The sequence below is a fragment of the Marmota marmota genome, unplaced genomic scaffold, assembly GCF_001458135.2.
Source record: "Marmota marmota marmota unplaced genomic scaffold, marMar, whole genome shotgun sequence".
Taxonomy (NCBI): domain Eukaryota; kingdom Metazoa; phylum Chordata; class Mammalia; order Rodentia; family Sciuridae; genus Marmota; species Marmota marmota.
In genome coordinates, this window is record NW_026000229.1 from 24,337,698 (window position 1) to 24,353,208 (window position 15,511).

General features: G+C 40.7%; 1 protein-coding gene across 5 annotated transcripts in view; it reads left to right on the forward strand.

Moving 5' to 3' along the window:
- The first annotated feature begins 15,284 nt into the window (after positions 1-15,284).
- Positions 15,285-15,511, forward strand: part of Nedd4 (NEDD4 E3 ubiquitin protein ligase) — a 125,104-nt gene continuing 124,877 nt past the window's right edge. For 2 of the 5 annotated variants that reach the window (XM_015480629.2, XM_048793436.1), the window contains exon 1: positions 15,413-15,434. Coding sequence is in view for 2 of the 5 variants with exons in the window: in XM_015480628.2 (XP_015336114.1) it covers positions 15,390-15,434 (45 nt within the window). In the remaining 3 variants the exon portion in view is untranslated. Of the gene's footprint in view, positions 15,435-15,511 lie in introns of all 5 variants that reach the window. The other 3 variants (XM_015480628.2, XM_048793438.1, XM_048793437.1) reach the window with 3 other exon arrangements.

A 15,511-nucleotide genomic window follows, 5' to 3' on the forward strand; every position in this document is an offset into this window, starting at 1 on the left:
CAAGGACCTTATAGTTACTTAAAAAGAAGGAAGCACCTGGCACTGTGGTTCACTCTTGTAATCCCAGTGACTTTTTTTGAATTATCTGGATCCTTACAATAAGTGTTTTCCTCCAGTGCAGTAATGTACCAATGGTCCACTTTAGGTTTTGAATATAACCCTTGCTGCTCTGCTACTGCATCTTATTTTAATGGACATGTTTCTTTCTCTTCCTCTCTCCCTGTTCCTCTCTAATCTCTCCCCCTCCCTAATTTCTGGGGAAACAGGATTAGTTTTCTTACCCATCCTAGGCAGAGTTATCTGTCCCTGAGTACACACCCACCATAGGAATGAAGTAACCCAGACTTTGGGGATGGTGTCAGAAGATCTCAGAAATGACTATCTCCTAGGTTAAAAAAATGGGACAACTCCACCAGAGAACACTGGAATGTAGCCTTTGAATCACCTCTTTAAAAGCCCCCTGTTGCTGCTGATGGGCAGAATCACAACCTTTGGGACAGGAATCCCCTGTGTTTCTCCTTTGCTAACAAAGCAATAAACCTTCTTTTTCCTTTTTCTCAAAACCATGTCCTAGTTATTGAATTGTGATCGGAGACAAGGACCGAGTTTTTGGCAACAACACCATTTTTGAATTTATTCTTGATAAAAAAAAATTTATCTTTCAGCATGTTAACAATGAGGGGATGCTCTCCTGTATTAAATCCTGTGCTTTTGCAAGGATTCTCAACAAGATATGCCAAGTTGCTTCCCACTATATACTAGACAAATATTGTATTTCGATATCAAAGTATCTGCTTGGAAGTGGTCTCAGAAATAAGTCAAAAGAAGAAAGAACAAATGTGCACATACAATGAATTTATTTAACAAGTTCCTTGCAAAGTATTTATCTGCTCTTGAGTCTCTTCAACCAAAACTAAACATGTTTGTGCAAGTAGATATGACGTTTAGCTTAATTTACAGGTGGTTTCCTACAAAACCCTTAAGCCATTTAATCACTCTCCATCTCTTCATAGCAAAACTGGAAGTGCCAGGTACCATGGCACACACTGGAGACAGATGAGAGGATCAAGAGTTCAAGGCCAACCAGGACAACAGGCAAGACCCCCATCTTTTTTTTTTTTTTAAAGAGAGAGAGAGAGAGAGAGAGAATTTTTTAAATATTTATTTCTTTTTTAGTTCTCGGCAGACACAACATCTTTGTTTGTATGTGGTGCTGAGGATCGAACCCGGGCCACATGCATGCCAGGCGAGCATGATACCCCTTAAGCCACATCCCCAGCCCCAAGACCCACATCTTAAAAACAGACAAACCAAAAAACTGGAATGTTAATCTCTATTTGCTTAGAAAATTCGGAGACAGTTTTCTCAATGGCTTAGACATTTTGGGTTATATGTAACTTAAATATAACTTCTTTGTCTCAGAAATGTTACATATAAAGAAAGAAGACAGAGGCTTGGCTCAGTGGCAGAGCACTTGCCTTAAACATGTGAGGCACTGGGTTCAATCCTCAGCACCACATAAAAACAAACAAATAAAAGGCATGCTGTTCATCTACAACTACAAACAACAATTTAAAAAAAAAAGAAAGAAGACAAAACTATACATGTACGCATACTATACATGACATTTCCCATAGAATAACATCAAGCACTTATAACTGTTTGCTAGCTTGCCCTCTTGGTCTTATATGGAGATTGTTGGGTGTGTGGGAGACCTTGCCTTTTGGTTTTATTTTCCCCATTGGGTTTCTCCCTGCTGAAGTTAAGCTTCTGTCTCTACAAGACATCACAAATCAAGACTCCACCATTGAAACCTTACCCCTGCCTTTGATGCACCCCCTTAAATACACCATAGGAGCCATTTTCTAGTTGTCTATTCCCAGCTTCTGTGTTTCTAGACCTATCAGGTGCTCCAATTCTTTAAACCCAATTCTGACTTTGTCTTTTGTTCTTCACTAATTATTCTAGACTTTAATTTCTCAGGTGGCTTACACTCTCCTTGGCAGGAAGAAGAACCCCCTAACTAGGCGCTGGCCGCCTCCCCATAATTGACACCTTGATTTGGGGCTTTTAACTTTGGGAATAGTAAGAGGATAGATTTATGGGCTGGGATTGTGGCTCAGTGGTAGTGCACTTGCCTAGCACAGGCAACGCCCTAGGTTCGATCCCTGGCACCACATAAAAATAAATAAATAAAGATATTGTGTCCAACTACAACTAAAAAATAAATATTAAAAAAGAGGATAAATTTGTACTATTTAAACCACCCATTTTGTGGGATGGCTTTGTGGCTCAATGGTAGAACGCTCACCTACCATGCGTGAGGCACCAGGTTCAATCCTCAGCACCACATAAAAATAAAATAAAGATATTGTGTCCACCTATAACTAAAAAATAAATATTTTTTAAAGTCTTTTAAAAAATAAAAATAAAAAATAAACCACCCAGTTTGTGGTAATTTGTTCTGGCAGCCCTAGGAAACAAATACACCCATTTCCCTAGAACTCTCTGCACTGACAGAAGCAGTTCCCTTGCTGGAGTTGAACAGCCTACCTCACCTGGAGACCCTGCAAAGATGTTCCATGAGGCAGGTGCCACTCAACCTCATGCTTGTCCTCCTCAAGGTTCTGTCCCATCAATGCCTACAGATGAATAATGAATGCTTTTGGGAGCCAGATCACAGTTCAGCCTTAAGAAATACGATAAACACCTGAGAAGTACCCTGACAGAAACGAAGATCTCCTTGCAAGAGGAGATCTTGAGGGTGTTGGACCCAGAGTAGACTGTAAAGGCTGAATTGATAATTCAGGCACATTTATCCAAGTCAGGGTTTGATTTATGGGTGAGGATTCCTAGATCTAGCCTTTATTGCATGGGTGGTGTTGGGAATTGAATCCAGGCCCTTGCACATGCTAGGCAAGTGCTCTATCCTGATACTTCCCAGCCCTAGATCCAGTCTTAATATGCTGCTGGAGTTGTTCTTTGAAGTTTGCATGTGACTGGAACATAGAGCAAATGAGGTAGAAGTGTCTTAGCATAAACTGTCTTGGCAGAATCATTAAAGAAAAAACCAGAGGGCTCAGAGAATGAGGAATATTAGAATTGATTTATAATGTGGGGCCAGAGAACTCACCACCCGTCACTTTCCCTAAGAGGAGACTCTCTTCACTTTGGTGCTAAACAATGCCTTCTGGAGGGGACTACCAACAACTCTGAGTTAATGGGCTGTCCTTGGTAGGGCAGGCAAGGCAACAGTAAATACTTTTGGGAAGTCATATTTATAAAGATGATAGAACTCTACAAGAGCAGAGGAATGTGGTCATACTTACGATAGTTGGCAGTAAGGTGGATGACATATGGTATGGTGTCCCTCAATTAGATCTATGCCTCAAAGGGTAGAAGTTGGCCAGACCCTTCTCATAATTAGCTTGGTAACTCATTTGTGGAATTTGTGCTTCCTGCTCTAACACTTTAGGTGCTGCTGGATGAGAATCCTAGCTCCTGGGGTGGAGCGGAAAGGATGCTTCTTATGGGTCACACTGTAAAGGTTCCTCTGTACTACAAGCTATGTCCACCTCTTAGTCAATAGGAGTGACTCATGCTAGTGAACATATAGACAAATAAAGGAATTACCACACTGGAGTGCTATAATTTGGATCTTAAGTATCCCTTAAAGGTTCTTGTGGTAAAAGCTTAGTTTCTAGCATGGTATTTTGGAAAGTGGTGGAGCTTCAGTAGATGGGATCTAGTAGGAAGTCTTTATGTCACAGGGAACATGCCCTTGAAGGATCCTTCCTCTTTCTTTCACTTCTCAGGCATGAGGTGAGCAGGTTTGCTGCACCATGAGTTCCTGCCATGGGCCCAAAGCATCAGGGACAAGCAATCATGGATGGAAAGCTCCAAAGCTTTCCAATTTTGTGAACCAAAATAAAGCTTTTCTTCCCCCCCCCCCTTTTTTTAAAGAGAGAGAGAGACAGAGAGAGAGAATTTTTTAATATTTATTTTTTAGTTTTCGGCAGACACAACATCTTTGTTTGTATGTGGTGCTGAGGATCGAACCTGGGCCGCGCGTATGCCAGGCGAGCGCGCTACCGCTTAAGCCACATCCCCAGCCCAAGCTTTTCTCTTTAAAAGTCAATTATCTCAGGTATTTGTTGATGGAAAGTTGACTAACAGGCAGGGAGGTGGAGGAATTGACATTGATTACTGTGAGGAGCTATGGTTGATCTACACCTGAAAGACAAGAGGATGTGTTGATCCCGTGGAATTCACTGGGGCATGTCTTAGTATTTGCATGCTCAGTGATAACTGTAAATGGGCAATGGCAGTGACCATGGCCCAATAAGTTTAGAACAACTGATGATTCATATTCTTTGAGGATGAAAACTGAGTCACCACCAGGCAACAACCCTAATTTGCTGAGATGCTAGCCAAGAGTGGGGACATTTAGAATGGATGGTATAAAAAGGAGGCGATACATAACAATTATGGCCCGAGACCAGTAACTGAAGTAGATGCTGCAGCCTATTCTCCTACGCTTTGCTATTTAGTCTTTTAGAGGGGCCAATGCTGGCCACCACTGAAAGATTCTGGGATAGTTCAGACACTATATGGCAGATCTGACAGTATATCAGGTTCCTCTTACACTCTGCTTCATATGCTTGCAACTAACCTTTACTTTAGTTCTTGTGGCAGCAACCAGCTGTATATGATGTAACCAGGCCCCCATTACATAAATCAATTTCTGTCATGGGCTTTGCTGCAGCTGCTGTTTAAGATACTCAGCCATTATTCACATCAGCAAACCTGGAAATGAAAGAGAATTAACACTTTAGGAGGCAACCCCTTTCTAATGGGGATGCAAACTAATGGGTAAATACCCTTTCTTGAAAGAACAATTCTGAGGTACATTCTACATGTTTCTGAGGGGTTCCTAGTGAGAGTGAGTTCCAAATCAGTTCAATAATAAATGTAAAAATTAAATAATAATAATATAAGTCAAAATTAATAGCTCAAAAATCATTGTACTAGTACTACTCTCTTTCCTGTTTTACTCTTCTGTTTCCCATTTGTGTTTCCTAGGATTCCTGGTATTCTGATAAATGTTCCATAACTGGCATTTCAGGGGAAAAATTCTGGGGTTAGTAGTGTTTTCTTCTTTCTGTGATGTAAATACATACCTTGTCATTAATTTTTAAAAATATTTTTTTCAGTTGTAGATGGACACAATACCTTTTTTATTTACATTTTTAAATGTGGTGCTGAAGATCAAACCCAGTGCCTTACACGTGCTAGGCAAGCACTCTACCACTGAGCCGCAACCTAGGCTCACTGTAGCTAATTTTAAGTTAACAATATGACATCATCAAATCTGCAGTTGGATAAGAGTTGTGCACAACTGGCCCTTGAAAGCCAGTATGAGCTGAATCCAGAGCACTACTGTTGGGCAGTATGTCTCAAAATAAATTCTCTGCATACAAACACTTATCTCAGAAGGCACAGGGCTACCAGCCTGAGCCAAAAAAGAGAATCACAGGTCCATAAACATTAGCTGTGGGTACCAATAAGATGAGAGGAAAAGACATAACTCAGGTAAAAGAGAAAATAATTTCTATTGTATAATAAATTGGTGAAGAAAAGTCCAGGAAGGGCAGGGAGTAAGATTTTGAGGATACTCACAAGTGTCCTTTGAAACTGAATAGATAATAATACCATCTCTAGAGACAGGGAATACAGGGCAATGGTGAGTTCATTTTTGGATCTATTAAGTCTAAGGTTTCTTCATGATATTCACAGAGAGATAGCTATTGGGAAATACAGGTCTGCGGCTTAGGAAAGGGATAAGGATGGGGAAGCTGTGGCAACATATTTTTATGAAACTTTATTGCTAATAACTACTTAGTGTTTCTGGAATCTCCTGCCACCTTTCCCCTCCCCCACCCAGGCAGCAGCAACGCTTCCTGTGCTCCCATTACAGAGGCCAGGAGAGGAAGATGAGTCAGTGTTCAGTTTATCTCTCTCAGTATAGAGATTTGAATCTCCTGGTAGAGAAAATAAGTTTAGTGGTGTAACGCCAGATTTGTGGGACCCCAATAGACCTCCAGGAGCCATTAGGGCCTGGACTCAGAACCATTTCCGATGCAGTGCTCCCAAGTGGTCCCAAGGAGTGAGTACCTCGGGAAAAATCAAACAACAACTCTTTTTTTTAAAAAAAAATATTTTATTTTATTTCATGTGGTGCTAACGATCCAACCCAGTACTTCATTCGCGCTAGGCAAGCACTCTGCCACTGAGCCACAACCCCAGCCCCTCAAACAACAACTCTTAACATTAATTAGCACATTCACTGGCGAGAACAAGTTGGGTAAGGGTGATTGGTTAGTCTAAGTGGTGGATACATTTGAACTGATTGGTTTAGAACACGAGGGGTTGCAAAGAGTGTATATGCTAAACTTGCAGGGTTGCCTAATCATGTTATCAATCACCAAAACTAGGCCTCAAGCATTCTTTTGGTCTTTTCAGGAACTTGCATTTGCTGAGTCAAGGACATATGACAAATGACTCAGCAGGGTAGCTATGTGCCTAGGAACGCTGGGTCATTCCCCCCACCCCCCACTTTGGACAGGCCCTGCTCTGAGGTAGAGGCTGGTTTTTTCAAAAATGGAGTCACATCAGCTTCTCAGTGGAAACCTAGATTTTGGATCCCAAGAGACAAAGTTGATGCCATAACCAATAGATTGGGGTAGAATGAGGGAAAAGCCACTTTTCCTACCTGAGGATAGTTGGAAAGCAGAGGCAAGATAAAGATGAGCATCTTTGAGGAAGGATCCTGCTTCCTCTCCACATCCTCACTGCTGAGTATCAGCAGGGGGCAATTATAGAGTTCCCTAATAACTGTGGAGATCTAGAAGTGGAGTGCACTCCACTTCCTGTGTAAAGCCCCGACCATTCTTTGGCTGACACAGCTTAGCAGGAGGGACTGCAGTAGAGATGGCAACATGGTGTGATTTGACAGTGTGCTGGAGTCCAGCTACCAAAATTTCTGTCTGCAGAGTACTGTGGAATATCATCTGGAAGTGTCTACAATCCCAAAGAGGACATAAAAATCGTTGAGAGGGGCAAGTGAACCAGAGGAGTCCTTAGAGAATGGACAACCAGAGAATAAAAAGTAAATTGACAGCTGTTCATTCCCAAATAGAGGGACAACAGTAAAATGACAACAGTCATTATGGTCATGACCAAGGACACTCTCCTCCTTGGTCATGACCATAATGAGCTCCTAGAACTGAGATTCAAACTGTTAAAAGATAAACTCAGGCATATTAAAATTTCAGAGTTCATTTGAGCAAGGAATGATCTACAAATTGGGCAAAACTCAGAACCAGAGGGGTTCAGAGGATTTTGCCCAGCTGTTGGACAGGGAATTTCATAGACCACCTTTGGAAGTGAAGAAATTACCTGATGAAAGAAATTACAGATAGGTGTCTGCCTTATTTGGTGTGATCATGTGAAACATTCCTAGTTGGAGGTTAACTGAGTTTCTGATTGGTTACGCTTAAATTGTACTTTCCTGTTCACATTGGGTTTCAGGTTGCTTATTAGGAAATCAAGGCACTACAACCCAAGGTGCTGGAGTCAGCTCAGCCTAACGGCCTCCTAATTACTTGTCTTAATACTCTCATAAGAGAAGTAGGAGAAATTTATTTGATGAAGTCAAAACCTGAAAAGACTGAGAGGTATGGAATATCTATGTCAGTCATTATACCAAAAATTTATCATAATTAACTACCATATATATTAGCCAGAATTCTGAATGTATATAGAGATTTATTATTTATTTGGAATTCTGCATATATAAATACATATACCTATAAAAGTTAATTCCATATAGATAGGTAAATATTATATGTATAAAGATATACATATATAAAGATATGTATTTACACACAAATGTATAAAGATATTTTATTGTGAAGGATATATATATGTATAAAGATTTATATATGAATAGGAATATATAAAGAGATTTATTAGAGGAATGGGCTCCCTCAAGGATGGAGGCTAACGCCCCAGATCTGTAAACTGGAGGCCCCAGAAAGCTGGTGGTACAGTCCCAATCCAAACCCAAAGGCCCAAGAACCAACGGTATAAGTCTCATTCCTTGTCTAAAAGCCCAAGAACCAGGAACTTTGATGTCTGTGGATATCAAAGGTATGTCCCAGCTAGAGATGCAGTTCTCCTTTCCTCTACGTTTTTGTTTTTTTTTTTTTTTGGTGGGGGGGAAGTACCCGGGATTGAACTCGGGGCACTTGGCCACTGAGCTGCATCCCCAGCCCTATTTTGTATTTTATTTAGAGACAGGGTCTCACTGAGTTGCTTAGGGCCTTGCCATTGCTGAGACTGGCTTTGAACTTGTGATCTTCCTGTCTCAGCCCCCTGAGCCGTTGTAATTGCTGGCCAGTGGTTACCACGCCTGGCTCCTCTACCTTTTTGTTCTATTTAAGCTCTCATCAGTGAGGGTGATCTTCACTTAGTCTACAGATTCAAATGTTCAACTTTTATTCAAACAAACAGACAAAAGTAGAAATAATGTTTTACTGCTATCTGGGCATTCCAAGTTGACATAGAAAGTTGGCCATTACACAGAGTATCTATAACATCTGTAATAATTTATTTGGAATTCTGCAGATTTGTCTCTTCTCTCCTGTTCACCTACTTAGTCATTTATGTGTATCAATATGAACTCATGTATCTTTACTTTATGCTTTGGGTTATAATCCAACACTACTTCTTTCTGTTGCTCAAGACTCATATCCCCATCATCACTGTGGACTGGATTTTTGCTCTCCTTCCCTCTCTCCCTGACTTCTTCCTTCCTTCCATTTTTTTCCCTGCCCTTCTGGTACTACAAGATGCTCCAGATTCATCTAGTATTTTTCCTGTTTCAGTGCTAGAATCATCAGGAAGTCCTGGTTCCTTTTATTGGAGTCATTTATTTTTGACCAGCACAATTTCTCCATTTTTAAAAAAAATTCAAAGCAATCTCAAACTCACAGAGAAATGTGACAACTAAATTAGAAGAATCTGTGTTCTTGTGCCATTTGAAGCATACTTTGCCAACTTGCTGCCCCACCACATCCTAACACTTGAGTATGTACTTGTTACAAACAAGGTCATTCTTATCCTCGAAACCAAACATAAGTATTAGAATCTGACAATAATCATTCATACATTACAACTATATAAACCTTGGATACATTCATTTCCAGCAGGTGCTCTTTTATATCCATAGGGTTCAGAATCATGAGTTGTCTTAGTTGTTATGTTTCTTTCATTAACTTTATTTGTCAACTAGGAAGTGTTTTTGAAAGAGAGTAACATTTTAATTGGTGAACTCTGAGTAAAGCAGACTGCCCTCCAATCAAAGGCCTGGATAGAACAAAAAGACCAGTCTCTGAGCAAGCAAGAAATTTCCAGTGACAGCCTGTGGATTTTATCTGCACCATCCCCTCTCCCAGGTCTCCAGGCTGCTGTCTCACACTGCATTTTTTTTTTTTTTTTTTTTGCTATACTCCACAGTGTCTTTTTAACATGTCATCATCATTACTTTTATTATTTTTCTGGCATAACAAGACATTTCAGGCTAATCTGTTACTTTCTCTGTCCTAGTCCTGGCATCAGCCATTTTTTCCAAGAAGTCCCGGTTCTTTTCAGTAAATAAGGTAAGATCTGGGTGTAAGTGTGTTTATGGCTTTTGGGACATCACTGCTGTCAGAACCTCTTACTGTACACAGGTTGTGAAGATATGCACATATACATATGAAGACACAGCACATGTTTACATTTACATTTATTTCTATATATATATAGATATTGAAAACTCTGAGTTCATATAAACATTTCAATTTTATTCTAACAATACAGGGCTCTTTCCAGTTTTCTCCCTTTCCATTCTTTTAACTCCCTTCTTCAACAGTGAAAACAGTGTTATTCTCATTATCATTTCTGTTCATCAGTTTTTTGTCACTGGTCTTTTGGTTCTATCCAGGCCTTTGATTTCATGACCAAAATACCCAACAAGAACAACTTAGAGAAGGAAAAGTTTATTATTACTCACAGCTTCAGAGATTTAGTTCATGGTAGCCAGACTTCATTGCTCTGGGCCCAAGGTGAGGCAGAACATCATGGCAGAAGGGTGTGGTGGTCTATTCATAGCTTATGGGAGCAGAAGAGAGAGGAAAGAGGGCCACGGGGAAGATGAACCCTTCCAGGGCATATGCCCAGTGAACCACCTTCTCTGGCCACACCCCACCTGCCTATGATTACCACCCAATTGGTGCATTCAACTAGGATGGACCAATTAGGTTAAAGCTCTCATAATCAAATCATTTCACCCGATGAATATTTCTGCATTAACACAGGTTCTTTGGGGGACACTTAATATCCAAACCATAACATTATCCATATATTACTTACCTAATTCCCCCTACAAGTAATTAATTTTCTATTGCTGCCCTCATCCCTCCACCAAGCAGACCCTTTCTAAACACACTCAGTCTTTGGTGCCCATGTCTGATCACCCCTTGTAGATGCCCTCCTCATGTGTTTAATCCTGGGTTCATAAAAAAGAGAGGAAAGGGAGAGGGAGAGGGAGAGGGGGAGAGGGAGGGGGAGGTAGGGAGAGAGGGGGGAGGGGGAGAGGGGAAGGGAAGGAGCGGGAGAGGGAAGGGAAGAAGGAGNGCTAGGAAAAAGAAGTATGAATGTTTTCACCATAGAAAATGATAAATGTTTGAGGAGGTAAATGATTTAAACACTATACAATTGAAATAGCTCATAAAAATGTACAGCAAGAGGACTTCTGTAAACTATAAGTGGGAGTGTAAACTTGTATGAGCCTTTGTTGGCATTACACAGTAAAGATCTGCTTACAGTCCCAGCTGGAAAAAACATTTTTAGACAAGTACCCTGGACAAGCTGTTTCACAGGCATTCCAAGAAACATGTGAGTGACTGTTTATAGCAGTATTATTTGTGACAGTGAAAAGACAAAACAATAAGAAAAAAAATACTACTTCTCATTGGTGAAATATGAAATCCAAAATTCTTAACATCTAAAGAAAAAGAAAGTTAAAACAAGAAGCATTGTTTTGTGTTTGGGTTTCAGTGGGGAAAAACTTTTAGAATTTTTACTGTATCTAAAAACATGTAAGAAGATAAGGGGATGAATATCACACAGATCTTTTTGTCTTTGAATATAATGTGCCTTTGGGTTAAGCTCAACCATTTCACTGATGTCTCATTTATTTCAACTGATAAAAATTTGAATCATTAAATTTCACAGATATTATTATAATTTACTTAAACAATGTGGTCCAAACATTTGAAAGAGCTAAATCATATAAATAAAGGTCTTTGAAGACTACAATAAAAATAATAAAACCAGAAATGATCAATGTTTAATTACTATAGTCATTCAAAAGAATATTACACAGTAGAGAAAAAATTAACTACTCCAACCACATCAATATGAATTAATCTCACAAATAGAATATCAAATGAAGAAAAGCAAGTCACTCAATTAATCCACTTATATAAAGTAAAAATTAAAAACGTATTATTTAGGAATATATACATGTACAGTGAAACAATTTTTAAAAAATGAGAAAATGTAAACAATTCAGAATAGTAGTTATCTCATGGCAGGGTGGGAAGGAGATAAAGAGGAGCATATACAAGGGACAAAAAAGTTTTTGGTAATATTCTTTGTCTTACAGTGGATGATGGGTGCCCAACTGTTCATTTCATTGTTATTCTTTATACATTTTCCATAGCCTTTTGTATATATTCAAAATTTAATAAAGGGAAAAAAAAGTTTCCACAGGGTTAGGGATGTAACTCAGTGGAAGAGCACTTGCCTAGCATGCACTAGGCCCATAGAATTTTTGACACGTTAAACACATTTTCTATGTTGTCCTTGAGGTAGGAACAAAGTTCAGAAAAGCAAATAATAACATTTCTTGCACTATGGAGCTCTGGGTCTGAGACAGGTTCTACAAAGATGGTACCTGGTTGAGGTCCTGAGAGTTTACAATGGAAGAAAAGATGAACTCTTAAGAGCTTCCACATTTAGTGTTAGAGAAGAGGCAGCCAGCAGATACTATGAGTGAGAGAAAGCATTTCCATTTAAGACTTTTTTATATTCCTTAGAGAATTATAACCAACATTTTAAAGTATCTTTCTTATTGTTAGATGATTCAATACCCAATTTTTATCTCAAGGGGTCATCTTTTAAAAACTAAGAAACATTTCAACTTGTGTGTCACAAGGAATACTACAGGCAGAGATAAAGAGGGTTAGATATGTAGCCTACTAGAAGGGCCAAAGCAGGTTTACCAATTTTCATTAATTTATTGCTCCTTTTATCAATAATTTATTTGCTTGTGTAAAGGCAGAGCTGAAGGAAGAACAGGTTCAAGAACAAGGGATAGAATGGGGATCCCAAGGGAGGTTGTTAGAATTGCCTGTACTGTTACTTAGAATGATCCCTAGAGAAGTAGAAGGCGTGGGGCATGCTCTCATGCACAATATCACATGCTGCACACACGTTTCTTACATATTTAACCAAATCAAATCAACATGAATTGAACTGGAGGCAGCCTGGATGGGCAAAAGACTTCTGTGAAAATGCTATTTAGTTGAGCATATGAAGAGAAGGGGGTTGTCCAATCCAAACAGTTTCTCAATTGGTGGTTGGTTATTGAACTAGCTGTCATCACTTTCTTTATGTGAACTTCCTTTTAATTTCAGGTGCCAGCTGCACAGGGCCCCTCCGAACTTCAGTCAGGATATAATAATTACTCAGTTTATCTTATATCAGTAGTTGTCTGTTTCATTCTTTGTTATGATTTTGAATTTGGACAGAAAGAATAAGAAACCATGAAATCAGTATTATCCGGAATTATCAGCAGTGAAGACTGCTGCCTATTGGCTGTATCCAATGTTTTACTTTATAATCCCTTTGGGAATTTCTCATTGATATTTGTTACCAGTTTTAGGCTGTGTGTATATTTCTCATGCATTCATTAAATTTTGCTAGTAATAATAGAAGTAGTTTACCTACCTGTTTGGAAGTGTGCCCTGAAATTATATGAGCAACCTACTTAAAATATAGAAAATATATATCATAAGAGATTAGGGGGAAATATTTTCAAAAGGAAAGGGCACACTAAATATTTTCAGATTTTTTTCCCCTGATACTAGGGGTGCTACATCTTCAGCCCTTGTCATCTTTTATTTTGAGAAAAGGTGTCACTATATCACTGGGTTTACAGGCACATGCCTGTGAACCTGGCCTGATATTTTGTTCTTAATACAAATATAGATTTGTAACAGGTTATAAAACAAAAAATTGGGCTGGGGCTATAGCTCAGTTGGTAGAGTGCTTGCTTTGCATGCACAAGGCCCTGGATTCAATCCCCAGCACCACAAAAATAAATAAATAAATAAATAAAAATAAAAATCAAAGAAATTAATGCCATGATAACATTTATTTTTTTGCTGTGCAGGGGACTGAACACAAGGCCTCATACATAAGCCCTACCATTGTGCTACATCCCAAGCCCTATGATAGTTTATTTATTTTGCCTCACTGGGGATTGAATCCAGGGTGCTCTACCACTGAGCTACAACCCCAACCCTTTTTTGAGACAGGGTCTTGATAGGTTTTCCTCCAACTTGTGATCCTCCTGTCTCAGTCTCCTGAGTCACTGGGATTTTAGGTAAGTGCCATGTTTGGCTTCCTATGATAGCTTTTTAGATTTAAGTGAGCCAACACTTTCTGGCCATTCTGGAATTTTGTACTCATGTTTACTTAATTGCTAACTCTTTCCCTCAAAAACATGACAAAATTTGGGTTATATATAATTCTTATAGATAATATGAATGAAATGGATTTGCCAAAGAAAAAGTAAAATATACTCCTGTGTAACAAAACAAAAATATAAACTGTCTTGTTGCCACCTATTGACAACTTAAACTTAATAATTCAGAATTAGTCTGAATTCCTGGAGGAAAATTAAAATTAGATTTTGAGATTCCATACTTTGAAAATTTCTGCAACTACAGGAAAATGAAAAGTATAAATTCTAACTTGAACAATGGAAACTTACAATTTTCCTTAGTTATTTTCATGGGTGTTTTGTTATTTGTTCATTTATTTTTGTACTGGGGGTTGAACCCAGGGACACTCTACCACTGAGCTACACCCCTAGCCCTTTTCAATTTTAATTTTGAGACAGGGTCTTACTAAGTTGCTTAGGGTCTCACTAAATTGCTGAGACTGGCTTTGAACTTGCAAACCTCCTACCTCAGCCTCTAGAATCTCGGGGATTACAGGCGTGTGGGCCACCATGACCTGCTCATGGGTCCTCTTGTTATGTGGTACTATAAAACCCAGCAGACATTGACCCCCCAAAAACATGATCATTCCATAGCACTGGTGGGTTCAAGTTATCTCCCCATCCCCCCTGCACTACCCTCCAGTGCTATTGAGAAGATAAGCAGGCTTAGAGCCTTACAGTTACACAGGGAATCTGGACCCTGGGTAATGGTGGGATTTAAGGATAGACATAACACAGAACAGGAAATAGCTTGAGTCCGTAGTGTATACAAGTCACAGGGAGAGAATTTCAGATTCGGAGTCCAAAACTGTTGAGATCCCTGGAGGCCTGCCCATTTGCTACCACACTCCGGAGGGCTTTTTCTGGCGGTCCCAAAGTCTAGCATAAATCAACACGAGAGCGCTGCAATTTTGTTGTTGTTGGGGATTTAGGCTGGGACTAAGCACGCCTATCTCCAGGCATCTAGTCAGAGGCCGAGTTCTGGATCTGATCTCAGCGAGACTAGTTGCTGAGGAAAAACACTGCGCCCTTTCCCCGGGAAAGGGCTGACGTTACCTCGGCCTCCCCAGCCGGCGCCGCGCAGAGCCCCGGGGCTGCCCGACTCCCCCACCGGCCTGTCAGCACCAACCTCCCGGTGCAGCCCTGTGTGCTGTTTTCCCGCGCACCCAGCCCGTCACGTGCGTCCCCGCCGCGAGCCCCTCCGCCCCCAGCCCCAGGCGCACTCCCTCCCATCAGTGGTGCCTCTACAGGCGCGCCCCCAGCCCCGCGCGCCCCCGCTCAGCTCGCGGAGCGCGCGCTGCCAGCCCTTTCCCGCCGCGCGGCCTCGTGCCACTAGCGCTAGCTTGCCGGGGGAGGCGCTGCGGCCGCAGGGGGAGCGCCTCCTCCTCTTCCTCCAACTCCTCCCCGCCTCCTCTCTCTTCTCCTCCTCCGCACTACGGTTCCCAGCCTTAGGCGGGTACGAGCGCGTCCGGTTTGCTGGAAGCTTTCAGAAATGGCAACTTGCGCAGTGGAGGTGTTCGGGCTCCTGGAGGACGAGGTGCGGGGGCCAGAGGGTGACGGGCGGGCTTCCCATCGCACTGTCCATCAGTCGGACCCGAGGAGGCAGCCGTGGTG